Below are 27,653 nucleotides of genomic sequence, written 5' to 3' on the forward strand. Positions count from 1 at the left end.
GGGCGGCCGGGCCGCGCCGCGCGCCGATTGGCGGCTCCCCGGGCCCGTCCCCCAGGTGACTGACGGCGCCCGGCCGCCCCCGCCCCCGCCCGCGCGCCGCCGCCGTCCGGGTGTGGAGCCCGGCCGCTGCTCGCGGGCTGCGCGTCTGCCGCCGCCGCCGCCGCCGCCGCCCAGCCTCCGCCATGGACCTGTTCGGGGACCTGCCGGAGCCCGAGCGCTCGCCGCGCCCGGCTGCCGGTAAGCTGCGTCGCCGCCTGGCCGGCGAGGGGAAGGAGGGCGGGCGGGGTGGCGCCGGCCTGGGGCCCGCGGCGGCTGAGGCGGCGCGCGGCCGCGGCGCGGGCTGCACGGGCCTGCTCCGGCCTGGCGGGGCCCGCTCCGGCCCGCTGGCCGCCTCCTGGCGGCCGGTCACCCGTGGCGCTGCGAGACGCGCCCCCGCCATTTTCGCGACGTAGGGAGGACGGGCCGGGCCTCTGCGTGGCGCTGGCGCCGCCGAGGCCGCGCGACCGCCCGCAGGGAGCGCGCGCTCCGAGGCCGGGTCCACCCGCGGGCCCCGCCGTCCCTGCGAGCGCCCGGCCTTGGGACAGCCGCGTTCCAGGCGAGGTACACGTTCAGGGACTTGCGGGTTTTTTGTTGTTATTTGCACCAGACATTGAATTACTGACTTAACCTTTCATGTTCTTGAAGCCCGGAGGACAGGATGACACTGAGATTTTATGACTAATAGTAGTTTTTTGTTCTTTCCTGGATGACAAGAAGTCCCCCCTCTCCTGAAGGTTAGGAGTGCTGGCCTGGCTCCCTGACCCCTGCCCGTGTGGAAGTTCCTGTAGGCTGAGTCTGAGCCCAACACCAGCGGTGTGAAACCTGCCTTTCGTGTGGCCGCTGGCGTAGCTGAGTTTGGAAAAAACAGCAGCATATTGGGGTTACCCTGTGTCCGAGGGGTTATAGTCACTCCAGGTTTGATTTGGCAAAACGTGCTGATGTGTTCACACGGAAGACATTTAGCTAGATGTTGTAGTTTAGGTCCTTATTTCCAAACCTATCTTGGTGGCAGGTAAACCTGGAAAACTTTAAAAACAAATTCAGATTTACAGGCCCACCTCAGCCCCACTAAATCCGAATCCATAAGATTTCTGGATGGTATTAAATCTCCTGGGGGATTTTGACTGGACAGTCCAGCGGGGATCTGGAGACGAACGGTTTGAGAACTACTGTTGTAGGGCATGGGAAGGTGACTGAGACCCAGTCTTAGCTTTCTAAGAGCTTAATTCTGGATGCAAGTGATTATACAGTAATTAAAACTGCCAAAAGTTAATGACTGTGGGAAATGCCCAGTACCCTGAGGAGTAGTATTTGTCGTCTTGATGGGAGATACTGGGGAAGGAGGCAGGGTTTGAATTGGGCTTCTAAAGATGGGTAGACTTGTGGTTTGCACCAAATCTAGGCAAGAGAACAATGTGCTCAAAGAGGCAACACTTAGTTCTCCAGTTCTCCTGAGCAGAGTGTGCCGGTGTGGAGGATTAGTCGGGGTTTGGGGCCCTAATGAAGGGTCATTCTGCCCTCCACAGAACTGGGATTCTGGCTTTTCACCTGTGCACGGCTTTTCACCTGTGCACAGCCAGTCTTTGTGGGACCATTTTGAAGTTGTATCTTTTTGCCCTTGTTCTCAGTAATGCGCAGTTACTTTTCCCCACTGACCATTCTGATGGCACAAAGCATCTAAATAACTGGTCGATGAATCTGTGAGCTCGACTCAACCATTCATTTTCAGGATAACCACAGTTCTAGTTGTGGGTAAAGACTGGCTTTGTGTAGGCAGTCTTTTTCTATGTTGGTGGAATATAACTTCTGTCTGAATGTGTTTGGGTTCACTAATACGCCTGTAAACCTCTCATTTTAAAAATCCCCTTTACTTTTTATCCAAAATTAATTTTGTTCTGCTCAGGGGATGGCCCCCTGGACATGACACAAAATCTGACAACTTGAAATCTTACAAGTTGGCACCTTAGCAGCAGATACGGTGGGGAGTGCGTATCCTGCTGCTGTTTTTTTCCAAACTCAGCTTCCAACCTTGGCTGAGCTGACAGGGCAACAGAGGGACTGCATGGTGTTTAAACCCCTCTTCACTGAACGTGGATTAGTAAACTGCTCCTTCTCTGCCTGAAGGATGATGACACTGTCCACAGGCCCTGCCTGGCTGAGTGCATTTTAAAAAATAGATTTAAAATAAAGACATACTTTCAGAATTTGTAGATGACAGGAAGCTGAGAGAGAGCATTGAGATCCAAAGTTATCATGACATGCTAAAACCAACAAGATGAGATTTGATGGGTTAAAAAATCATTTAAACAAGAACAATCTGATTTCACATTCTTGTGAAAATACTGATATAAAAAAAATTTATATACCACATTTCTCAGTAAATCATATTGTTTGCTAAAGTGGGTGGAAGAAGGAAGCTAAACTGGATCATGACCCTCATACAAGATATGTGCTTACCACAAATCTCTAAGTTAATGCAGTGAACAATAAAGGACCTAGTTATCGTCACAATCCCCAAAAAGAGTTGTTTGGGAAATGTAACCAGACTGTTTGGTTTCAAATCCAGCTCTTCGCTTACTCTGTGCCTTCTGTGGCTGTTTCTGCATCTGTAAAACAGGGGTGATGCCTTCTACTGTTACTGTAGGGATTAAAGAGTGTACTACACGTAAAATTGAGCACATAGTGTTTTGTAGATGTTAGCCATTATTATATGAGGCGTTAACTTTTAACAGTTGTTTAAAGGGGAAAAATGCAGTCTTAAATGGATTTTGTAAAAGCACTAAGTGTCCAAAGGGAAAAGATAGCGTACTGCTCAGATCACATCAAATGTGTTTTGTTCAGTTCTTTTGATTTTTGTTTTGTTTTAAACATTGCATCAATGTTTTATAATCTTGGAAAAGATATAGAAAGAATGCATTAAATGTTTGTGCTAAATTAGTAGTTTTCATCCAAGCTCTTAAGGGTTTTAATTGCTAAGTGAATCAGGTTTCTTAAAAGTGGTTCATACGTGTAATCTCAGTACTCTGAGAATCTGAGGTGGGAGGATTGTTTGAGGCCAGGAGTTCAAGACCAGCCTGGCAACATAGACCCTGTCTCTTAAAAAAAAAAAAAAAAAATTAACCAGTTGGGGTGTAGTGCACCTATAGTCCTAGCCACTCAGGAGGCTGAGGCAGGAGGATCACTTGCGCCCAGGAGTTCAAGGCTACAGTGAGCTATGATCGAGCCACTGCACTTCAGCCTGGGCAATAGAGTAAGACCCTGTCTCAAAAGGAAAAAAAAAAAGGTATATATAATGTATATGTATATATGCACACATATCTTTTTTATTAATCTAAAAGAAGTATGTCCATATCAGACAGAAATGGAATTTTTCTATGTCATGCCCATAAAAGTGCTGATTTAATGTGTTTAAGATTGATAGCTTGTATTTGGCAATCCATACAAGTTAGTTAAAGGTGCTGTGGTTTAAAGCTGCTTCAACAGTAACTTGGTTTCAGTTTATCGGGTGGTTCTTTCACATATTTGGTTGCTACACAAGTACATTTAGAACTGATGGTCAGCTTTCAAGGACTAAATAAATACTTGCTTGGCAGACCATCTTAAAAATATTTCTTTAAAAAATTGGAGATCTAAACAAAATAAAAGTTAAGATATTGTAAGAAGACAGACTAATTGTAAAACTATGTAACGGGTTAAGCAAGAAAAAACTCAAGTCATAAAATTTGACTATGTAAAAATTTAAAATTTTTGCAGGACAAATGATACCACAAAAGCAAAAGACAAACTGAGAGAAGATAACTGTAATATACATTACTAAGGGTTAATATCCCTAATAAGTGAAAGACTCACAAAATTAATAAGAAAAAAAACAGATAACTCATTAGAAAAATGGTCAAAGGGTGTATTCTAACAGTTTAGAGAAGGAATACAGATAGCCCATCAACAGGAAATGATGCTCACCTTCCCTGGTCACTGAGGAAAGGATTGTCAGGTCATGACTTTTTTTTCACCCATCATATTAGCAAAAATTGCTAACATATTGATGAAGGTGTAGGAAAATAGACATTCTCATAAAGTATGTCAGGAGTGGAAGTTTTTACAACTTTTTGGGGAAAATGTTGGCTTCTGTCAGATTTAAACCACTCATACACAAGCAGTCTGGCAGATTGAGGATATGTGTGTCAGGTTTTTTATTGTGGTACCATTTGTCATGTGAAGAGCTGTAAACAGCTTGAGTGCCCATCTCTAATGGAACTATACAAATGAGATGTTTTCCATATAGAATAGTGTACAACTGTTGGAGAGAATGAATTTAGACTCCCAGGTGTTGGCCTGGAGCATGCCCTGATGAATTATGTGAACAATATATGTGAAGTAATTGTGTAGTGTATGATTCTGCCTTCTAAAATTAAAATGAGCTGGGTATGGTGGCTCATACCTGTAATCCCAGCACTTCAAGAAGACAAGGCTGGAGGATTGCTTGAGGCCAAGAGCTGGACATCAGCCTGGACAATAGAGCGAGGCCTTGTCTCTACCAAAAAAAAAAAAAAAATTAAAATGCATGTATACATCTACATGAGCATCGAGGAAAGTGAAAAGTACACGCTAAACTGTTACTGTGGTTGGGGAATGTGGTGGAGCTCCCTGCCCCCTTGCCTTTTCTGATAAACCTCTGTGGTGTTTGGAAAATATCTGTATCACGTTTGTAGTTGAAAAGAAAATTCTGGTGTAAAAATAATTTAGGCCAGGGCAGTGGCTCACATCTGTAATCATACCACTTTGGGATGTTGAGGCAGGATCACTTGAGCCCAGGAGTTTGATAACAGGCAGAGCAATGTATCAAGACCCTGTCTCTACAAAAAATAGAAAAAGTTAGCTGAGCATGGTGGAGCACGCCTGTAGTCCCAGCTACTTAGGAGGGTCACTTGAGCCCAGGAGTTTGAGGTTGCTGAGCTATGATGATGCCACTGCACTCCAGCCTGAGCAACAGAGAGAGACCCTGTCTCTTAAAAACAAAAAACAAAAACAGTTTAGCCAAAATATTATAAAACGTTTTTGTTACTTTATCGTACATAGCAACCTTTTAGCTAACCTGAATATTATCAACTCAAGAGTATTTTACTCAGCATAGTATATAACTTTCAGTAGATTTAGCATCAGAATGTAGATAACTGAAAAAAAAGTTTTAGGTGAAATTAATGAAAAAACATTTTCAGTCTATTAGGTTTCTTACATTAGAACTTGGGGGGCATCTTCCAAAATTTTGGGTCAAGGCACACTTTGTCCAATGATTGCAGTCCCCAGTACTTTGATTTTCTTTTGGCTAACTGGGAGTTCCCTCACATAGTGCCTATGACTTACAGACTTTGTTTTTTAAGGAATCCAGGTGCAAACTTCTAAGTTTTACCCTTTCAATGATAGAAAAGGTATTCTGGAGATTTGGTAGAGCCTCAGGATGATCTAAGGGTAAAATGAGATGATCTTTGTGAAGTTTCTAGAGGGGTTTCCATGTGTAGAGGCAGTGTAGCACCTCTCCAAGAGCTTGGCAAGGGAAACCATACTGCCTGGATTTGAATCCCCACTCTATTTTTCCTTGGCTCTCTGACCTTGGGCAGGTATTTGACCTCAGTGCCTCAGTTTTTCTATTAGTAAATAATAACAATGATAGTACCTACCTCATAAGATTATTGTAAGGATTAATGAGTTAAAATATGTAGAACCCTTAGAATAGAGCCTGACAGGCAGGAAGTATTAGTTATTTTTATAAGCCATTCTCAGTTGTGGCCAAAAAAATTTAAGATGGTCTCATTGTCATTAATTGAAGTACCGCTTACAGTATTCCAGAGTGAGAAAGAAAGTGCTAGGCTCGTTCTATGCAGCATGGGCAGATAAGCCAATCTCTGGGGATGGTACTCAGTTTTGAGTACTGTCTTAGACTGAATTGTAGCCAAAAAAGAGGGGCCAGGCTAGTGCTAAGCTGGAAATTGTGTTGTGAGGAATGCTTGCAAGAACTGAAAATGTATTTATTACCTGGGGGAAAGACGACGTCCCCCATTATGTTGTCACAGTGGAAGTGGAAAGACCCGATTTAGATGGGTAGGATAATTCAGAAATTAAAATCTGACCTGTCACAAGTGGTTGCTCTTTAGGTTGGCCTCTTCCCTGTAATGTCCCCTCCCCTCTCCTCTCCTAAGACACCTGGCTGGCTGTCCTGACTGTAGTGTGATCGTTCTGGATCATCCCGTATAGTTGCGTCTATTAGGAGAATGGGCATTTTGACTGTGAGACCCAATGTAGTTTGGGCTCCTCTTGGTAGTGACTTGCTCTAGAATATTAGGGATTCTTGTAATGGGATTAATACATTAAGTAAATGGTTATCCTAAATACCTTCTGCTGCTTCTTATAAACTTCCCATAGTCTTTATGTCACTTGTAAGAAAAATGGAAGTATTTGCAATACCTTAATTTGTTTAGGGACATCCTGAAGGATTATAAATACATTTTCCCATTTGCATTAGGGGTATAAAGTAAAAGAGTTATGTTTTGTTAACTGAGGAATTTCTTATGTATTTTAGGTACTTCTGACCTAAAGACCCCTGAAGAAATTTCCTTTCTTGGAGTTTATAAGTTTTGATTTAAATTTTTGTTTTTAAAAGAAGAAAATTGATACTCAGTTCCTTTCTACATGGAGGCAAAAAGACGATATGGATGAACCTCTTGGGATATAAATTTATTTCTTTAAGGGAACTGAATTTTCAATGAGTACATTTTTGTACTTGAACTCTGAGGAAGAAGAGGTGGGATTAAGCCTGTGGGTTGAACTTTGTAGGAGGCGAACACACATACTTTCATTTTTAGCCCTTTATTTCCCCTGTATTCTTGTGTGCCAGTCACATATTTAATAGCTTAAATAGAAGTTTGGGGAAAAGATGGAGAATAAGAAATGGCAACTAAATTTTATGTGGAAAGGGATAATTGGACATACGATATTTAAGACATGTACTACGGTTTTTTGATAAAGTTTTCTGGCTTTCTTCTGAGGCTGTCAGTCTTTGATTATCTGGTACTCCTTATTTTCTCCAGAGGTGTTTATTGAATCAGGCACTGTGGTGGGGCTGGGGACACCAGATTACAGCAGATTTTCTTCCCTCGTAGAATGTCATTGAAATAGGATTTTTTTAAAAACCTGTAGATCTTTGAAGGATCCCCCATTTCTGAAGTTCTGTCTTGAGGTACAAAAGTATTGCTTTCTTTGTCTAGAATCAGTTTTCTTCTTCCTGGGATTCTCTCTCTCGAGACAGGGTCTGCTGTGCTGCCGAGACTGGAGTGCAGTGGTGTGATCATAGCTCACTGCAGCCTGGGACTCCTGGGCTCAGGCTATCCTCTTGCCTCAGCCTGCCAAGTAGCTAGGGCTAAAGGTGCATGTCACCATGCCTGGCTAATTTTTTTATTTTTCGTAGAGATAGGGTCTCGCTGTGTTGCCTAGGCTGGTCTTGAACTCCTGGTCTCCAGCGATCTTCCCTGCTCGGCCTCCCAAAATGCTGGGATTACAGGCATGAGCCACCATGCCTAGGGATTCTCTTTTAAAGAAAGATTTTTAAATGTTTGGTGCTTTCAATAATGAAATTGTCAAGAAAAATACTTATTTTCCTCAAAATGTCCAATGGCCCTTAAAATGCCTGTAGGGGCATCATTCATTGCTTTTATGTTGACTGTAACTATTGGAAACAAATGTCCATATTAAAAGCTGTTAAGAAAATACTTTTTAAAATAAATTTTGTTTGATAGGAAGGAGAAAATTTGACTCTAATAGCAAACTTAGTTCAGAGCAGGGGAGACCACATGATTTCCCCTTTGACAGTCTGTCCTGGAAGTTGACCATATACTTTCTAAACAGGTTTTCTGTGTTTTAGGGAAAGAAGCTCAGAAAGGATCCCTGCTCTTTGATGACCTCCCTCCGGCCAGCAGTACTGACTCAGGTACAGTCTTCAGGCTCTCCCAGGTGTGTGTCAACGTCTCTACTCATCCTGGGATTGTAGTTGTCTCAATCTTTTTCCCTTTCCCCCATTTTCAACACACAGATGTTTTAGGTGTTGGACTGTCTTAAGTTTTGAATCCATGGCATCAGGTAAGGCAGAAAAATCTGCTGGTCACTAGCCCTGAGAAGTACTGCGTAAAAATGTTGAGCAGTTTTCTCTGGTTCATTTGAGTGTTTATTTTACTAGCTGAAATAAAATTTAACTTTTTAAGGCAGATTTTTATTTCCTTTGAAATGGTAGGACTTTAAAGTAAGTTCAGTATTATTCACTACAGTATGAGTTGCCACTGGATTGACACAAGAGTTTTGAGTTTATTTCAATAACCTACATAGGTGTCCTGGTGGGATGGATTCTGAAACTTAAGCCTTATACATTTTTTGTGGGCTCACTAAGTGTTCTGCTATGTTTCAGGATCAGGGGGACCTTTGCTTTTTGACGATCTCCCACCTGCTGGCAGTGGCGATTCAGGTAAGTGGTAGGGGAAAAAAATCCAAGGTGCTGATAGAAATAGTACAGGATAGTTTACTGTTACATAAAATTTACATGTTGGATGACATTAAGTCATAATTCATCGTAAGGTTCATTAACACTCAATAAGCACCATCAGGTAGGTGCATAAGGATTAGATGCTTCAGTACTACATCCCTTTTTGGTGATTATGTTTAACTTCTTGGCGTTCAAACTGCTGAAACTGACTTTAAGAATTAAGAGTTCAGTCAGGTACAGTGACTCGCACGTGTAATCCTAGCACTTTGGGAGGCTGAGGTAGGAGGATTGCTTGAGGCCAGGTGTTTGAGACCAGCCTGGGCAACGTAATAAGACATTACCTCTACAAAAAATAAAAATATTAGCTGGTCGTGATGGCATGCCCCTGTAGTCCCAGCCACTTGGGAGGCTGAGGTAGGAGAATTGCTTGGGCCCAGGAGTTTGAGGTTACATTGACCTATGATGACACCATTACACGTTAGCCTGAGCAATAGAGGGAGACCCTGACTCAAAAAAAAGTTACTCTGAACTTTGGTATTAACATTTTAAAAAAAATTTCAGAGTGTCTTCTTCTGATTTGTCTTGTTGTGTTCCTGACATGCCCAAGTGTGTTAAGCCTATTAGCATTGGCTCTACCCACTCCTAAAAACGTTTCACTTTTCCTTTTGTGTCTCAATTAAGTAGAAGGGAAGAATAGAGCAGATTCCTCTTGTCATAATGACAAATCTGTTATTCCATCTCACTGAGAATTTTTTATGTGGAGTTCCTCTGCTTGGGGGGTTGGGGTGGATGGTGTGGGGGTGGTGGAGATGTCGGTGGTCCTGTTTCATATGCAGTTATCTTCTGCTGTGAGGCCTTCCTTTGGTTGTCAAATAGCATACTTGCTGCTTTTCAAGTAGGTTTTTTTTGTATCATTAATTCATTACCATAAAATCATTGGAATCAGTCTGGAAAATATGGATTAAATTAGTATATGTCCTATATTTTACTTTATTATATTTCTTTTTGGAGACAGGGTCTCACTCTGTTGCCTGGGCTAGAGTGCAGTGGTGTCATCACAGCTCACTACAGTCAAACTCCTGGGCTCGAGGGATCCTCCTTCCTCAGCCTCCCAAGTGGCTAGCACTACAGACGCACGCCACCACACCCAGCTAATTTTTCTATTTTTTAATAGAGATGGTGTCTCGCTTTTGCTCAGGCTGGTCTTGAACTCCTGATCTCAAGTGATCCTCCGCCTCGGCCTCCCTAAGTGCTAGAATTACAGGCATGAGCCACTGCGCCTAGCCTATTTCCTATATTTCAGAAAAAAGATTATAATCATCTTACATGAGAATTCTCAAGTTTTCAGGGCTGTAGACGCATACCAAAAAGTTACGATATTCTTATAATGTAGCTTGAAACCTTCCCAGTAAAGACTGTACTCTTAATGGTAATGAAAGTTAATATGTGGAATCAAGGTTCCTAAGAGATTTATTGAAAGAAATTAAGATTCAGCATGGCTATCTCTTAGTTATCCATAGGGCAAAAGACAATAAACTAGTAACAGTTTAAATTTGGATACCACTATTAATAAGCTTGATTTTTTTTTTTTAATGTATGTATATAGAATCTTGCATCCAGTAGTTTAGGTTTCTTGAGAAGACAATACATTCTCCTCAGGCAGGAACCGTTTACAAAAATTGCCTGTACTAGGCCATAAAATAAGTCCCCATAAAGAATCTGTTTCATGTACAGATCACATTCTCTGACTGCAGTATAATTTGCTTAGAAGTCAATAATGAAGCTATGAGGTTTCTGTGTTTGGGAATTTAAAAGAATTGAAGATACTTTCACATGCACATTGGGAAAACTGGAACCCAGACAGTAAGCGATAGAATATTAATGGAGAAACTTTTGGGAGAGATTCTGTTGGAAACATCCATGACCTTTTCTGTTACTTTGCCTTATGATGTGGGGTGGCATGTGTGTATTATGTATATTGTTGCAGAAATATGTCCTTGTGCAAATAATTTATTCTTCCTGAGGGTAGGGACATTTTCTTCTTTTTCCTCAGTATTCAGAAATGTATGGCAAAGAATAGGTTGAATAAATGGTTGTATACTTTTATACCTAAATGCAGAGAACACTTAGAATCATTCATTAGGCCAGCGGCTGCCATTTATCGGACAGTTGATAACAGCAGGCAGTGTGACAAATGTTTTACATACTTTGCCCCCATCAATTTCGAACAACCCTCTGTGATGACAGTATTTTCATCACATTACAGATAAACTGAGGCTGGAAAGTTAAACAAACCAGCCTTGTGGACATACCTCTTTGAACCTAGACTTTTCTCATTCCAAACACACGCATTGCTGATTCCCTTAGCTCTGGCTTTGAGTACAGATCCATCCTCTGCAAGTGGGATTGGCTGCAGCAGGCCTGTGGATGCATTACAGTTCTTAAATCATTTTGAGCCTTTTTGGTCACTTGTTACTTTTTTGAACCTATCCGGGATATGTTTGTTTATAGATTTTGGAAATTTCCCTGTTTATCAGTAAGGGCCTGTGAAAGTAAAACATCACATATAGCTACAAACTAAAAATAGGTACATTTGTTTTTACCACTGAGAAGCTTCTTTTACAGATCCCTTCAGGGTCAATCTGATTCAGGGCCTGTATCTTAACTTCCACTGTGGGTGTGCAGCACTGTCTCCCCAACCCCTCCCCATGAAGTCACAACTGCTGGGTCTGCCTGTGTCTGCCAGTTTTTGCTTGAAATGTCATTCTGTCTCTGAGGGCTGGGATGAAGCCTAGTAAGCTGGTGACTTTTTCTGACAGTCTACAGCTGTGTTTCCATCCGGTTTTTATTTTATTTCCAGGTTCTCTTGCTACATCGATATCGCAGATGGTAAAGAATGAAGGGAAAGGAGCAAAGAGAAAAACCTCCGAGGAGGAGAAGAATGGCAGTGAAGAGCTTGTGGAAAAGAAAGTTTGTAAAGGTTTTCAGACAGTTTGAAAACAAATGTATTAGACTCATATTTTAAAACCCAGAGCAAAAACAATCTCAGCTTTCTAATTATAATACTTTCTTTTTATGTCTGTATTTAAGAAATGAGTAGGGTTTCCCTTTTGCAAACTAATTTCCAAGTTTACCTGTGCTGGCTTTCTCCTTTTACTTTTCACGTATGTCTGTCTCTAACCTTACCTTTGGTCAGATAGGAAACCTACATTTGTTCCTCAAGCCTTACATACAGGTGGTTTTCCTCAGCCTTCTGCAGTGAGTGATTAGTGTATCGACCACCCAGCCTCTCTCTGATTTCCAGTCTTTGTGCACAGCCTGTTGATTACCACTTGGAATTCTATGATTTAGCTTAGTAGGCAGCTTCCCAAGAGAGACCCTAAGCCTGGAAAAAGCAGCTGAAATTTGTAGTCAGTTTTATAACTTGTCAAAGTTAGCGGGGAAGAGAATTAAAAGTATCAACTAAAGCGAAATAGCTGTGGATTTGCATTTACTGCACCAGACTACTGTGGCCTTTGCCGCGGATTACCTCAGCTAAAGCTGTAGGATGCACATGGAGGTATGTGAAAAGACCTGCTCATAGCTCTGCTGGGAAGATAGTTCAGCTTGTCACTTCACAGAGAACAGCTCTCTGCAAAGTGTTTTATTATTTACCTGGCTCTAGGTGTCAGAAAAGGAGCTCAAACTAGCCTAGCCATTAAATGTAAATAGATCTCTGTGCCTGCATTGGACTCATGTATTTCCATGCTCAAGGCTGGTGGAGAATTTGAACAAATGGTAAGATCAGTTGCTTTTACTTCAACTGAGGACGAAAAGGATAAAGGAGTCCAATGCAGGAAGCAACTGATCTTACCATTTGTTCAAATTCTCCACCAGCCTTGAGCATGGAAATACATATTTTCAGGGAGTCTGACAGGGCATTTGGGACAAACTCTATTGACTTGCTTTTCTCTAAACTAGGAATCTTTGTCCTCATTAAATTATCAAAAGACTAGATTTACACACAATCCCCTCCTTGATTTGAATCCCACTTCTGTGGGATGGCAGCACTTGCCTTGCCCTGGTGCTTTGACTTATGCCCCATGCGGAGTTGTTCTGTGCTCACTGGCTGTTCTCTCACGTCTCTGCCGCACTGTCCAGCCTCTCAGGACCCAGCCTGTCCAACAGTGCTCTGATTTTAGTTACAGACTTGCAACTGGGGAGATGCGTTAAGGGGTATTTCTTCCTTGTTTGCACAAATAGGGCATTGCTGAGTAAAATAGCCATGGTTTCTTCTCACTTGCTCTGGGACTAGGGCTTCCAGAGGGTCGAGCACAGTTTTGTATTGTCTTTTTTGTTCTTTTTTCCTTAGCTTCTTCGGTGATCTTTGGTCTGAAAGGCTATGTGGCTGAGCGGAAGGGTGAGAGGGAGGAGATGCAAGACGCCCATGTCATCTTGAACGACATTACCGAGGAGTGCCGGCCCCCGTCTTCCCTCATGTGAGTGTCTGCGCTCCAGGAAGCCTAGTCGGCATCAAACTCTCCTCTGTTTTGACTGGAGTATTGGACTGTGTCCAGTTAGTATTTACTAGAAAGACTGCATGTCACTTGAGTGGGTTGGTTCTACATCAGTGGTTCTTAGCTGGGGTTGATTTTGCCCTCCACGGGATATTTGTCATTATCTGGGAACATTTTTGTTGTCAGAATTGAGGGAGGAGGAAGTTACTGGCATCTGGTAGGTAGAGGCCAAGGATGCTACTAAACATCTTAGGAGCACAGTATAGCTCCATGACAAAGAATCATCCAGCCCAAAATGTCAGTAGTGATGTAGTTGAGAAACCTGCTGAAAGGGAAAGGATGCTCCATGTTGTGGATCTTCAGGGTGTGTTACTCCTCGCCAGTGACTGAGCAGCTTTTGGCAGAGAGTGTTCTTATTCTGGGACCTAGAAGGTTAAGTTGGAAGCCACTAAGTGTGCACGGTGATCAAGGAGAGCTAGTTCAGATAATCAGGGCCCAGAAAGACAACAGAGCTGAAATGGCACCAAGGGGAAGAAAGGCAATGAAAAATATCCTGCAGCTGTACAAACTAAAACGTGGCCATCTCAATGAGCTCTTAGGCGTGGAGAAAAAAGTGGCCAGAAGGTAGAACATTAAGTTGACCATTAACATACATTGTATTACATATATAATAACATGTATTACATAGTTTCTGTAATCCAGAGTTACATAATATGTTACATACACTAATTGACACCAGTTGTTCATTAACACAGTGTGCTGGAGCCAGTTGTACTAGTGGCTTTTGTCCAGTAGGTGATGCCTGATCACGAAGATGAGGAGGTGGCTGCCGCGGAGCAGTGGGTCACGTGCAGAGCTGAGGACACATACTCTCATTGCTGCAAGGCTGCGTTGTTCACCAAGATTGTGGGGGCGGGGGGGGGGAGGGGCTGGGAATTGCTTTAAAGCCAGGAAAGGGTCTTTTGGAGAGAGGGCAGGTCCTTCAGGGGTAGATTTAATTGGGAACACTAAATCGTACCTAGCAAGTACTAGGCTGAAGATAATGGTTCTGACTTACGAACCAGACGAAGTTTATTTTCTCATTGCCCATAATATCTTAAATTGAAAAGGAATTCCAAAAAGTTTGAAAGAAGAGCAGCTCTGTAGATAAATGTCATTTTTCATGGGCATTTTTGTTCTGTTCTTCTTGAAATGTTGCCTTTGATGTCTTTTATTCCATATATATGTGTTTTCTGGCAAAACTTGGGAATAGGAATAAGAGTGGTAAGATAGGTTGTAAAAGTTAGATATTATTCAAAATTTATTTCGATAACAATTCTGGAACTTTCCCCCAGCTTTTGTAGATATAGTCATGTGCCACATAATGACATTTCAGTCAACAACAGAAGCATAGACAAGGGTGGTCCCATTAGATTCTGATACAGAGCTGCTGTACCTTTTCTATGTTGAGATATGTTTGGATACACAAATACTTAGCATTTTGTTGTAATTGCCTACAGTATTCAGTACACTAACATGCTGTACAGTTTGTAGCCTAGGAGCAGTAGGTTCTACCATGTAGCCTAGGTGTGTAGTAGACTACCATCTAGGTTTGTGTAAGTATACTCTGTGATGGTAACCCAACAAAATCGACTAATGATGTGTTTCTCAGAATGTATGTCCCTCATTAAACAATGTGTGACTGTATTTTTGACTGTCTTGGATCATAACCTCTGGCTGTTTGTTAATGTGTGAAACTAAGCCTGATTTAAGTAGGACAAAAGTTCTGAATTTTAGTTTCATCGTCACTGAAAAATCAGAGTTAACAGATCTTGATTTTTGAAATAAGTGTGGATTTTTAACATTTAATTTAAAAAGCTATGAAAGTTGCTTAAATGTTTGTCTCAGTTAATATTACAGATTTTTTTTTTTTTTCCATTTGCAACAGTGGACTGGACAGTGTGACTTCTTCTGTCTTATTTTTTTTTCCCTCAAGACAAGGTCTTGCTCTGTCACCCAGGCTAGAGTGTAGTGGCGAGATTATAGCTCATGATAACCTTGAACTCCTGGGCTTGAGTGATCCTCCTACCTAAGCCTCCAAAAGTGCTGGGATTACAGGCGTGAGCCACTGTGCCTAGTTCCTCTGTCTTACTATGTTCACTCTTTGAGATGCGATTTAAAAGCTTTAATGGAGAAGTGTGATCTTTGTTTTGAGAATTTCATTGGCTCTTAATTCATTCTTCCAGTACTCGGGTTTCATATTTTGCTGTTTTTGATGGACATGGAGGAATTCGAGCCTCAAAATTTGCTGCACAGAATTTGCATCAGAACTTAATCAGGAAATTTCCCAAAGGTGAGCGTGAGAACTAATATTCATTTTGATTTTTGCTGTCTGCATGGCTGTGTGAATCAGTCAGTTTTGTCATTTTGGCTTTCACAAAGAATCATTGGTGACTCTTAAAAGGATGGGGCTGACAGGAGTGGACTCCGAGTCTTCCCGGTGTAGCAGCCATGCAGGCATGGCTTAGTGCCCTACTTCTCACGTCCCTAAGGGATGGGAACCTTCGCAAGCTGTCTTTGGGTACAGTGAGTGTCTTGCCTTTACGTTTGGGTAACTAGTAAAACCAAATTCAAAAGGCACTCTTACAGGTGAGGATGTAGAGATTGTTCTTACTCATGCTTCAGAATCAACTGATATGCAAAAAATAGAAAAACAAAAATGACAGTGGGAAGAGGATACTCTTCCCTCATTGACAGATTGCTTTCTTTTGGCCCTTCTGTAATAGGAGATGTAATCAGTGTAGAGAAAACCGTGAAGAGATGCCTTTTGGACACTTTTAAGCATACTGATGAAGAGTTCCTTAAACAAGCTTCAAGCCAGTAAGTATAACTCCATGAAGAAGTGGACTGTGTGTGGTGTTTTTCCTAACACATTTCAGGTCCTCTGGTACAGTTTAACACTAATGCTTACTGTCTGAAAAGTGTCTAGCACTGAGTAAACTTGTAACCATTAGCAAAACCTAAAAGAGAAAAAAAGCAAGTATCAAGGGAGTGGTCTGTTTTAAAGTATAAGATACTTCCCATTCAGCTCTGGAAATTAGTCTCAAAGTGCTAGGCTGTTGGTGATTGTATTTCTGATGTGTTTCCCCCCAGGAAGCCTGCCTGGAAAGATGGGTCCACTGCCACGTGTGTTCTGGCTGTAGACAACATTCTTTATATTGCCAACCTCGGAGATAGTCGGGTATGTGGCTCCGAGCCACCCACTTAGATGACAGTGTGTTTTATGGGGGAAAAAACCTTAGCCAAGTTGTTGTTGAATAAGATTAAAATGATAATGGCTGGGTTGAAATCTTTCTTCTTGTGGGGTTGTTGTGGGGTGTTCTGCTTACGAGAATACATAGGGGAACAGTAGCTATTGAGACAGTTTGTTCTCTGGGAAGACTTATGCCCTGTAACAGACTTCTTTAAAACCCAGCTCCTTTCTTTGTTTCTTATCCTCTCATGGTTTCTTTTTTATGTGTGTGATGCTATGGGTCAGAATTTAATCAGTGTGCAAGTAACTTATATACTACTTTATAACTCTGACCTCAGATAGCAATGAATGGAAAATATTAACACTGCCTCGCAAAATCATTGTAATTTCAGAGTAACTCAAAAGCTGTAACTAGAGAAGTACTAGGTGAAGTGCCATTCTTCCTCTGAGAAGGCTCAGAGTGTTGTTTCCCCCGTGACAGTTGTGGGGAGTGGCAGGAAGCCTACAGGGGTAGCGCTCTGGAAGGCTGGCTTCAGTCCCTCCCTCTGCATCAGGACACATGTTCAAGTCCATTGCCACTTTTTTAGCCACCCTCCACACTGCTTCGGCACACGGACAGAGTGACCCTGCACACACTTAAGCAACATCTTCAGACCCTAACCCCTGATAATTTGGGGGTGGTTATTCATCAAATGCCAAACTCCAGGGGTACAGGAGTGAACATAAGGGATGATGGCCCCTGCCTGGTGGATTTTACATTCTGGTGATCCTTCAGTGGACTGGCTCTAGTACGTATGTGTTTAGACCAAATGACTTCAAAAACAGGAGGGGGAAAATCAGCATAAGAAAAGAAAGGCTTAGGAGTCAGACCCAGATTTGAATCCTGACTCTGCTGTATGACTTCAGGCATGTTACTTATCCTTCAGGCCTCAGTGTCCTCCCTAAAACAGACTCAGTAAACCTGGTGGAGATGAGAACACGTGGAGGCAGCGGTGGGGAGCACCTGCCCAGGACTTGGCCAGCATGCTGAATGTGCACTCTTGTCTTTGCCTCTTATGGACTCACAGACTTAACATCTCTGGCCTTGTAGACTCCAGGCCCAAAAGGACCTTGATAATTTTTGAGTGCTTCCCTTTCGTGTCACAAATGTGACAACAGCCAGCGTGAGCAATTGGCTATGGCCATCTAGCAAAGTTTACACCAGAGTTGAGACCAGAACCAGGGGTGTCTCTCCCTGACTGGTATGTCTTTGACAATTCTTTGTTGCTTGATTCTCTGAATATGTGTTTATAGCAAGAGGCTGAATGGGAAACTCCATTGTTAACCTTTCTCTTCAACTGCTAACTTTAGGCACTGGACTTATTGAATTTTATGACTATTATAATCTTCGTCTTCCCAGGCAATCTTATGTCGTTATAATGAGGAGAGTCAAAAACACGCAGCCTTAAGCCTCAGCAAAGAGCATAATCCAACCCAGTATGAAGAACGAATGAGAATACAGAAGGCTGGAGGAAATGTCAGGTAACCAAGGGTCTGATAGAAGTTCTAGAGAAGGAGGGCTGTTGGCTGTAAAAGTGGCCCTGAGACCATCAAGGAGTAGAACTTCCATGTTAAGGTAGTCTTCAGCATGATGAGAGTCCGTCTGAGGTCGACACTGGTGACATAGGTGGATGACTGTTGTAGGACTTCATGTATGTCCAAGTGGGTGAGGTGTGTGCACAAGAAACATGCCTCCCTAAATTTGAAAAGGACAAAACCTGCCTAAAATTCACATTTACAATTTGCAATGTTTTCTCTGTGCCTAGGAAGTTTCTTAAATACTGTCATTTGTCACACTGAGTAAGTTACAGTTTTAGGTGAACTCTCCAGAGGTAAAATCTAAAGTAGTTAAGACAGGACGTATTTGTAGTGTGTGCTATCCCTGGACTTCTGGGAACAACTTCTCTGGCACAGAGAACAGGCCCTGTCTTTAGCAATTCCATTTCACCTCTCTTTCCAAATCTCTGAAAATCATGTATCTGCTGTGGTTTATAATCTGCCATCTTTCCACAGCAGCTAAAGGAAGGCTTAAGTTTTTACTTTAGGAGAATGTCCTAAAAGTAAAAGGACATTGCATTATCAATTTGACTAGAAATATTTTCTGGTTCATTATACAGTTTGGCCATTAAAATTTTATTTTCTGTTGGAGACGAGAGAAATAATCTATTAGTGTAAGACTGCAGTTACTTGTCCTGAGTGTAGTTTCTCTTGTATTTATTTGGGAAAGTCTGCTATTGCTCCAGGCCGAGTCTAACCAGTGGTACAGGAGATCTCTGGAGAGGAGTCAGAGCCCTTAGAGTTTGTTCAAAAGCTCCTGGATTAGTAAGAGATGATTTAATTCATGGTCAGTGCAATTTACATGAGGAGTGATGGGATTGTAAGTCTGGTTTCAGACCTCAGGCAGTGCTGTTTGCTCAGTTTTGCCACCATGACTACTGTCCTGGTGACCACTGTGGAAGGTAATGCCTGAGGATGTGACCCTAATGTGAGTGTCAGCCTCACCTCTTCTGCCCTTTCTTATACTCCTTGAAAAGATTTTGATATTGACAGTCCTGTGGCTGAAAGTAAGGCCAGTTGTGTTGCTGTTACTTCCTGTTTCCCAATCCCCACTTCATTCAGAGCCGTGTTTAGATCCCTTAGAGATACCATTTGATAGTGTGGGCTTGGGTGAGCCCTTCACTTCAGAGAAGAGGTCCTGGAGGCTAGGAGACAGGCAGTGGCTCTGTGTCCCTGAGTAGCACGGCACTGTTGTGACCTGCTCTCCTGTCTGAGGCCAGGGTCTCCACCCAGCTTTTATTATTAAAAGTTTCAAACATACAGAAAGAACTTTAAAATAGTAAAACAAACATTACAATATCTACCATTTAGATTCAGCAGTGAACATTTTGTCATGTTTGCTTCGTGTGTGTGTGTGTCAGGCTGAACTATTTGAAAGTTAGCTGCAGACATGACATAACACCCTAAATACATAAGTGTGCATCTCCTGGAGATAAGGATGTTCTCGACCTAGTCAATGACCATTTTCACGCCTTAAACAATAATATTTCCTTACGGTATATTAGGTTAACATCTTGTCTATTTATATTTCCCCAGTTATCCCTAAAGCATCTTTGTTTCAAACCAGGGTGCAGTCAGTAGCATTCATGTTTACCTTGGATTTCATTTTTTACTGGGCTTATAACCATGGTTCAGTTTAGGCCAGCAGTTATATAGAGTCATCAATGCTCTGAATTTGCCTTTCTTCGTGGTATCATTTGTGTATACTTGCTATAATCTGGAAGTTAGGTATAAAGCCCCTTTAAAGTCAGATTAAATGTCTTTAGCAAAAATGTTTTATGGGGGTTGCTGTATACTTGATAATCCATCACTTCGGTAGGCACATAGTGTCACCACTAGTGGTGTTGAATTGAATCCCTGGGGATAACAACCAGATGGCTTCATATTTCCTGGTGTAATGAGCGGGTAACCTAGGGAAAGACACTGTAGTTCCTTGTGAATTTTCTGGTTCCTGTCAGCCTTTCTTCACCTGATGGTCTTAGCATCCTTTAGTTATTTATTAAATCCTCATTATTTTATTACGGATGGCAAAGATGATTTTCATATTCTGTGATTCCTTCCACATGTATTAGCAGGCATTCTGTAAAGAAAGGCTTTTCATCATCAATAGGGGATGAACATAGTTTCTTCTAAAAAAGCAAGGTAAATATTTAAATATTTCCTTCATTTACCAATTTGCAAAGTAAGATAGTCACTTGCAATTGTAGAAATTGGTGTTTTTCCTTCCACTCCTGTTTCTCCCCCTCCTTCCTTGCCCTGTGAGTCACTGTGTGCCAATAGACTTTATTTACTTAGCGTGTTAAGTTAATTGTAGCCACAGAGTTGTTTTTTGCTGCTCACTTTATCCCAGATACAGCCAGTGGGAGCTCCGTCAGGCCGATTCCTGTGCCGTCTTCACACATGTCTGTTAATCTTTAGAAACCAAAATCCATGTCCTTGGATCGGTCATTTCAAAGGAGGTGTCATTAATTCTAAGTCCGTTTAAGAGCGGAGCTAGGAAACACACAACATATTTTAAATCATGAGCTTCAATTGCTATTTCTTAATCAAATTTAACATTACAGGGTTTTCTCTTAACTTCTTTGACTTAATATTTGTAGCTCTTTTCTTTTACGCTGAAAATCTTGGTTTTTAATAATGTTAGTATATTTGTCAAAATAGTTGTGAAATCATGGTATCAAAATTATTATTAATGAAATTTAACTGCTGCTTGCTGTTCTCTTGTCCTTAGACTATACCTCACTAAAGACATACTCAGAGTATACTGTGTGCAAAAGTGAAATAATTATTTTCACTGTGGCGATGTTACCACTTTGATTATTAGTTTCAGTTTGTTTTAAATTTTAGGGCTTTTTTTCCCTTTGTAAATTACCTAGAGACATTAGAACCCCTGTGCTTTGCTGGTGGGGAGTGTAAAATTGTGTGGCCACTGTGGAAAACAGTATGAAGGTTCCTCAAACATTAAACATAGAATTGCCATTTGATCCAGCAGTTCCACTTCTGGGTATATATATCTAAAGGGATTGTAAGCAAGGACTTGAGCAGGTACTTGTATACCCATGTTCACAGCTGCATTAGTCACAGTGGCTAGAAGGGGGAAGCGACCAAAGCATTTACTGACAGATGAATGGATAAGCAAAATGTGGTATATCCATAAAATGGAATATGATTTAGCCTCAAAAAGGAGGGAAATTCTGACACATGCTACAAAATGGATGAACCTTGAGGACTATAGTAAATAAAATAAGTCAAAACAAAAAGAAAAACACTGTATGATTCCAGTCATATGAGGTCCCCAGAGGAGTCAAATTCATAGAGACAGAAGTAGAGTGAATGGTGGGAGCCAGGGGGTAGAGCAGGGGGTGGGAGATTAGTGTGTAATGGAGACAGAGGCTCAACTGGGAAGATGGGAAAGTTCTGGAGCTGGAAGGAAGTGATGGTTGCACAACTGTGAATGCATTTTAATACACTTAAAAACGGTTAAGATTGTAAATTTTATGTATATTTTACCACAATTAAAAAATGGAGAACCTCCCATTACATGGTTCAAAATCAAAATTGAGTAAAAAGACATGTTTAGAGATGTCATGCTTTCATCTCTGCCCCCTTCGCCCTATTTCTTGATTCTTTCCAGTGTTTCTTACAAAAATAAGTTAATCTGTATATGTATTCTTATTTTTCCTTTCTTATACTGAAGTTTAGCAGCAGTGAATTTCTCTGAGTAGGTAAAGACAATTTTGTTTTCATTTTACAAGGAAGGCATCTGAACAGATGATGGGAAGTTTACGGATAGCATTTAGATTTAAATACATCCTTAAAACTTGGTCAAGTGCAAATCTCTCAGAAGTAAAAGGAACAGTTCTGGAATTGTACCTTTGGTTATCTCTGTAGCACCCATTATGTTAATACACTGGATTTGGGCGACTGCCATTCTTCGGATGGTTGGGAGATGGAGCTCCCACCTCCCAACCTTAGCTCTGCAGACGTCGGTAGTGGATAGCCTCTTTATCCACACCACTGTGTCCCTGCTTTGATGTGCTAAAGGAGCAGAAGTCCAAGCAGTCTCCAGCATCTCTTAGTAGCCAGATTAGCGTAAACCCACACGTAGTAGGAAGTCTCAGTGTCTGTCTGATTGTGAAGAAAGAACTGGAACAGAAAACAGCAGCAAACATAGCTAAGGTCTGAGGACTGTTGAACACCTTGCCCATGAATAGGTAAACAGTTCCTGGGTTGGCACATGCAAAACAGAAGAGAAATGAAGCTTCATAAAGCAAAAGTTGGAAGTTCTTAAGGGTGGGAGGCCAGTCCCAATGAGGGCTGGTACCAGGGGACAGGCAGATTGGCGTGGTAGGTTGAGACTAAAAAAAGCCACTCCATCCTAAGTGTTGTATTAATAATTATGGGGGGTGAGACTTTGAGGGGCAGAGGAAGGAGAGGGAACTTTTTAGCAGTTTTTTGGGGGAGAACCTGCTGTTTTTTCTGCTGTGTCCAGAGTGGTGCAGGCTGCCAAAGAGAGACGCGTACAGATTATGTATTAGGTTCTGATAAAACGGGTAAAGCAGACCAGGCAATGTGAGGCCTGTGGGGTCCCTGGAGCTGAGTGGGCCAGCTTAGTTGGGAGTGTCCTTCTGAACTTTACCAGCCACTCACCAGGCCTAAGTGGTGTAGCTTTACCCTCATGCAATGCATGATCTCAGAGTTGGACTCTGATTAGCCTTTCTTGAGCTGACCGGTATTTGCACACACACATCCTATGTAGGACATCGCTTTGTGTTTAGGCAGAGTGCCAGGCTGGCTTGCCATAATTTTACCAAAAGGTTTTCTGAAATATAAGTGGCTTTTCCTGGATCCATAATTCTGTCCATTGTTGCTTCCCCCTGTTACTCCAGTAGTTGAGTGTAAGAGTCTCACTGTGTGTGGAAATTTGCTCAGTAAACAAGAATGAGAGATGGCAGCTCTTGTGCCGCTCACATTTTTCTTAATCATACTGAGGAGCTGTTCTGTGTTTTCTGTACTGAGTTGTGCTGTATGAGAAGTTGCTGGTAGTGACTCAGTCTCATGGGACCTGCTATTGTACAGGTTGTCACTGTGCTCTTAATTTTGTTGAAACACGACAGGTTTGACTGGGATTGGGTGTGGGGCACACCAGGTACTCAGTTGGTTGGTCACAGAAGAGGCACTTTGTTGGCTTCTCATTAGTACTTAAACCTTGAGCTGCTTCCTAAACTGGTGCTCTTAAGGCTGAGTGCCCCCATGCCCATCTGGGCTTTAGGCCTGTGCACTTTGTGGTTCCTCTTGCTGTTTGTTTTAACAATTTGTATCCCAGAAGAGTGCTCAGCTTTTTACGGATGCCAGCAGAAGTTTGTGAGGAAGAAAAAAACATGTCTTTGTTATGGAACCATGAGCCACTGAGAGCATGACTGGGTGGCCCAGGGAAGGGCCAGGGGCCAGGCTGAAAATTCTGCCCTTGGGACAGCAGCTGAGGCAGAATCGCCATGTGCGTCTGTCTGCACAGCTCTAGAGCTTCTTGTTCCATGATTTCGGTGCCCCGTTGTGATGCTGAACCTCCATGCACAGCTTATGTATCCACCAAGTGCCCTCACACACCTTGTTAAGTGTGGATTAAGTGTGGGCTGAGGGGCAGGGAGCTTGCAGCTACCTAAGGGCACACAGTTCCGGTCCAAGCCTGGACCACAACTGTCCAGAATATGGAGCTGTAGGCTCCCCACACAGTTTCTCCTTGGCAATAGAACTGTGCCTTAGGTGTCTCTTTCTATTTATAGGTCACCTCCCATCTCTTTCTGTGTGCCCCCAACTAAGAATAGGATGGGTAAAAATAGAATGCTGTGCAGAACACTACTGTTTATATTAATGTTAAATCATACCTGTACCTGATGTAAAGAAAATGTGCTCCAGAATCTAGGAATAGTCACTTTCAGGTATTTTCCAAGTCCAGTTAGATTGAAATGCAAAACATCCCAGTTATCCTTAACACAGGCTACATTCCCAAAATACCTGAGAAGCTGTAAAACAGAATGCATTGCCGACCCCTCCCCCAGTCCAGTCAGGTCCGACTCTGGAGTGTGGACCTACCGCTGAGTCCACTGGAAGGTCAGGCTGGGCAGTGGCTATCGTGCTGGGCGGGGCCCCCTAGGGCAGCAGGAATGTTAATGACTGGACATCTCTGCATATTGGTTGAGATAAAGAAACATCAGTGCTGGATAATGTGGATTCCACAGGCTGCATCTTTCACTCTCCTGTGTTCTGCGTTTAAGATCAGATTCTAAGTACTGTGGACCCATGATCTATCAGAAGTAGCCTGGAAATGTTTTTCCCCTCATTTTAGGGATGGGCGTGTCTTGGGCGTGCTGGAGGTGTCCCGCTCCATTGGGGACGGGCAGTACAAGCGCTGTGGTGTCACTTCTGTGCCAGACATCAGACGTTGCCAGCTGACCCCCAATGACAGGTAAGAAGGCCTTACCAAAGGCACAGATGTGCATACACATGGCTTTATTCTCTCTCTGACTTGTTCTGATTTGTATCAAATCTTTGCTGGGAGGAAGCAGGTGGGCAGCAATGTCTTAGAACTGTGCTAAGCCCTGGGGGGGCAGAGGTAAACAGAATGTGGTTTCTGCTGTAGTGGGGTCCGCAGTGGTGGGGAAGCACACGTGGGACAGGAGTATGGAGTGCTCTGGGAGGCTTTGGCATTGAGGGAAGCGGGGTACCCCTAGCGGAGAGAGGAGAGGGGCTTTCCTGGCAGAGGGAGCACACACTAAGGCATTAACATGTGATGGTGCGATGCTGCATGGCCAGGCAGCTGCTTGGAGGACAGAAGGAGTGATGGGAAAATGATGGTAGGGTATTTTGAGGACAGATTATAAAGGGCCCTCAATTCCATGCTGAGAAGTTTGAATTTTAGTTCATAATTGGTGGAGAATCATGGGAAGTTTTTAAGTAGAGGCAAGATAGGATGAGAAGGAGTCTGTCTTCGTTCTGTGTGCCTAAAGATACGGCACCATGCTTCGAGGCAGGGAAGCCCTCAACAGGTAATTGTTAAAAGTTGTGTCATGGAGTCAGGGAGGCCCATTAGGATCTGATGCCGTAGCCCTGGCATGATGGTGAGGGGCTGAAATTAGGCGGTAGCAGGAAGGAGACTAGAGGAAGGCAGGATGCACGGGGCTGAGTTGATGAGGGAGGTGAGAGAGATTGGCCAGGGACTCTGCAGCCAGGGAGGTCCTTCCGTGGTGCGGCTTGGAGTCCTGCCCCAGTGCTATGGATGAAGAGCACACACCTTGCTTAGTATTTGCCTCCTTGGCGTCTTCTTGACCCATGCTCCCCTGTTGTCTACACGTGCCTTCAGCGTGCCATGTTCTTGCCCACCCCAGGGTCTTTGGGCATGTTTCCAGCAGTACCCCCTCTGGTTTTCCAAATGCTGCCTCAGTAAAGTCTCGTCTGCTCCCAGACTAGGCCAGGCCCCCATCTGCCTAGTGCTCTCTGCTTTGCTTTCATAGCTTCCCTTCCCAGGTTGTAATCACAGGTCTGTGTGATTAGTTACTCAGGGTCTAACTCTCACAACACTAGAAGGGACAGGAGCCTGCTTGGACTTGTCCCCACTGTGTCCTTAGCACAGACCATGTGGTCAGTAAATGTTAATTGATTGTATGCCCAGTCAAAAGAAGAAAACAAAGATAGGGGTATTACAATGAGAAAAGAAAGGTGGTTATACCTTAAAGCTGCAGAGAAACATCCCCTACCCACAACCCGCAGTGCCAGGAGAACCAGAACTGTCATGTCGAATCCACCATTGTTCAGAAAGACGTCTGTGGCCATTCTAGAGGAGGGGTTGATTCTGAAAGGGAGAGCATGCTGCTTCCAAACAAAAGAAAGTAGGCAAAGGAGCTGTCCCCTCCTTGGTTCTAGGACTTGCACACAGCCCTCAGTTGTGCAGTGTGCTCAAGGTTGTTTTCCTGACGTCAGATCATCGCCAGCTTTCTATCTTTGGGAAATGGCACCAGGCATGTGGTGACAAAAATTTGGTGTGTATTTACCATAACACCTGATGTTTATTTTACCTCCCTCTCCAGGATGTTTTATTTTAAAAATATTTCTGCTAAAACCCATATATGTTTCTTTGTGGTGGTGTAGGTTCATTTTGCTGGCCTGTGATGGGCTCTTCAAGGTCTTCACCCCAGAAGAAGCCGTGAACTTCATCTTGTCCTGCCTTGAGGTGAGAAGTCTCACAAAGGGGTGCCAGTTGTTCCAAATGCGCCTTAATTTTTAGAGAAGTTGAAGTCCTGAGATTCCCATGTCCCCCTGCCTTGGAGGCAGCCCTTGTGCTCTTTTCAGCGGGAACTCTGCCCCGGGGACTCACTGGTCATTTTGTCCTGCCAGTCCTGGTAGAGGCCAGAGCAGGTCTTCCTTCAGCGGAGTCACAGGTGCAGGATCACCTGTTTTCACTCGTGCCCCTTTCTTGTCTGGTAGGATGAGAAGATCCAGACCCGAGAAGGGAAGCCCGCTGTCGATGCCCGCTACGAAGCAGCCTGCAACAGGCTGGCCAATAAGGCGGTGCAGCGGGGGTCAGCCGACAACGTCACCGTGATGGTGGTGCGGATAGGGCACTGAGGGCCGTGTGTGCAGGAGCACGCGTGGTGTTGACTCAAAGGTTCATTTTGTGTGTGCACATTCTGTGTGTTCTGTGTACTCCTGTGGGACTCCCATGGTTGTAAATAAAGGTTTCTTTCTTTTTTTTTTTCCTAGTCCTTTGAGCTCTCTTATTACACTGTGAGCACCTCTTGACCCTTGAGAGGTTAATTATGTGCTTTTGAATGTGCTCTGGGTCTTTCTTTGTTAAAACCGTTACAGGCAACTTGAGCTGGCTCACAGTGACCTGCAAGCTGCTGGTCATGTAACGTCATGGAGTCCACTGGCATCTTAACGTGCTCTTCCACCCTCGTGACGACCCTGGTTGGGTAAGTGGCATTTTGCAGTGAGGAGATCAAGGTGATGACTGGTTAGAGACAAGGCTGGGACCAGCACCAGGGCTTTTGGAACCCTCTGGCTCTTTTCCATTTGCCGTACAAAAAGTGTTGCAAAATAGTACCTGACACGAGCCCAGGCTTAGCCAGGAAACAGACTGATACACGAGGTTACTCAGGTGGCCATGCGCCCTGTCAGACCCTCCAGAACAATTTGTTATTCTGATTCTACTGGTGATAGATGCCATCTCGTGGACAGACTCTGTGAAGTATTGGTTTAATAGGTCTCGAATCTGGATCCCTTGGGTGCCCAAGGTTGCACCTCACTGGTTTGAGCAGTCAAGGTGACGCTTAGCGTAGCCTCTGAAATTCGCCTTCCTGTATTAGGAATGTGTGAGCAGTTGGCTCTGTGCTGGACTGCGGTTTGATCTTTACCTAACACTTCAAAGGGGACCCTTCTATGAAAGACGTTAAAAGGATAAAAAGAATGCATAGTCAGCCTACTCAGAATAACAGACTTTAAAATGCTTTGCAAGCACTTGTTCATACATAAAACATGTCATCATTACTACTATAATTATTTCTTAGTAAAGCAGTTCTTAGATCCTTTTGTGTAAATGTTTGGCTGAAGATGATGTAAGATTCTAAAACTTTGCCTTTTCAGACCTGTTTTGTAATGTTCACTGGCTCCCACCCAACACAGACGGTCTTATCACCCGGTCAGTTAGTGGAATTTGGCATCCGTGCCATAGGGACCTCAGCAGTGAGCATTTCATGCTAACCTTAGGTTA

At 43.1% G+C, this 27,653-nt stretch overlaps 1 protein-coding gene across 2 annotated transcripts; it reads left to right on the forward strand.

Moving 5' to 3' along the window:
* Positions 1 to 26,643, forward strand: LOC123643224 (ILK associated serine/threonine phosphatase). 2 transcript variants are annotated; one of them, XM_045558665.1, is made up of 14 exons: positions 172 to 237; positions 6,614 to 6,835; positions 7,952 to 8,017; positions 8,120 to 8,166; positions 8,489 to 8,545; positions 11,424 to 11,543; positions 12,915 to 13,041; positions 15,285 to 15,391; positions 15,825 to 15,918; positions 16,192 to 16,279; positions 17,691 to 17,812; positions 24,234 to 24,353; positions 26,033 to 26,114; positions 26,369 to 26,643. In XM_045558665.1, exons 4-14 carry the CDS (start codon positions 8,157 to 8,159, stop codon positions 26,507 to 26,509), a joined length of 1,068 nt encoding a protein of 355 aa, XP_045414621.1. In that variant the 5' UTR covers positions 172 to 237; positions 6,614 to 6,835; positions 7,952 to 8,017; positions 8,120 to 8,156; the 3' UTR covers positions 26,510 to 26,643. The 2 variants fall into 2 exon arrangements, with proteins under 2 accessions (XP_045414620.1, XP_045414621.1); XM_045558664.1 differs by lacking the exons at positions 6,614 to 6,835; positions 8,120 to 8,166 and having other exon boundaries at positions 1 to 237.
* Positions 26,644 to 27,653: the final 1,010 nt, after the last annotated feature.

Source organism: Lemur catta, chromosome 8 (assembly GCF_020740605.2).
Source record: "Lemur catta isolate mLemCat1 chromosome 8, mLemCat1.pri, whole genome shotgun sequence".
NCBI classification, from domain to species: Eukaryota; Metazoa; Chordata; class Mammalia; order Primates; family Lemuridae; genus Lemur; species Lemur catta.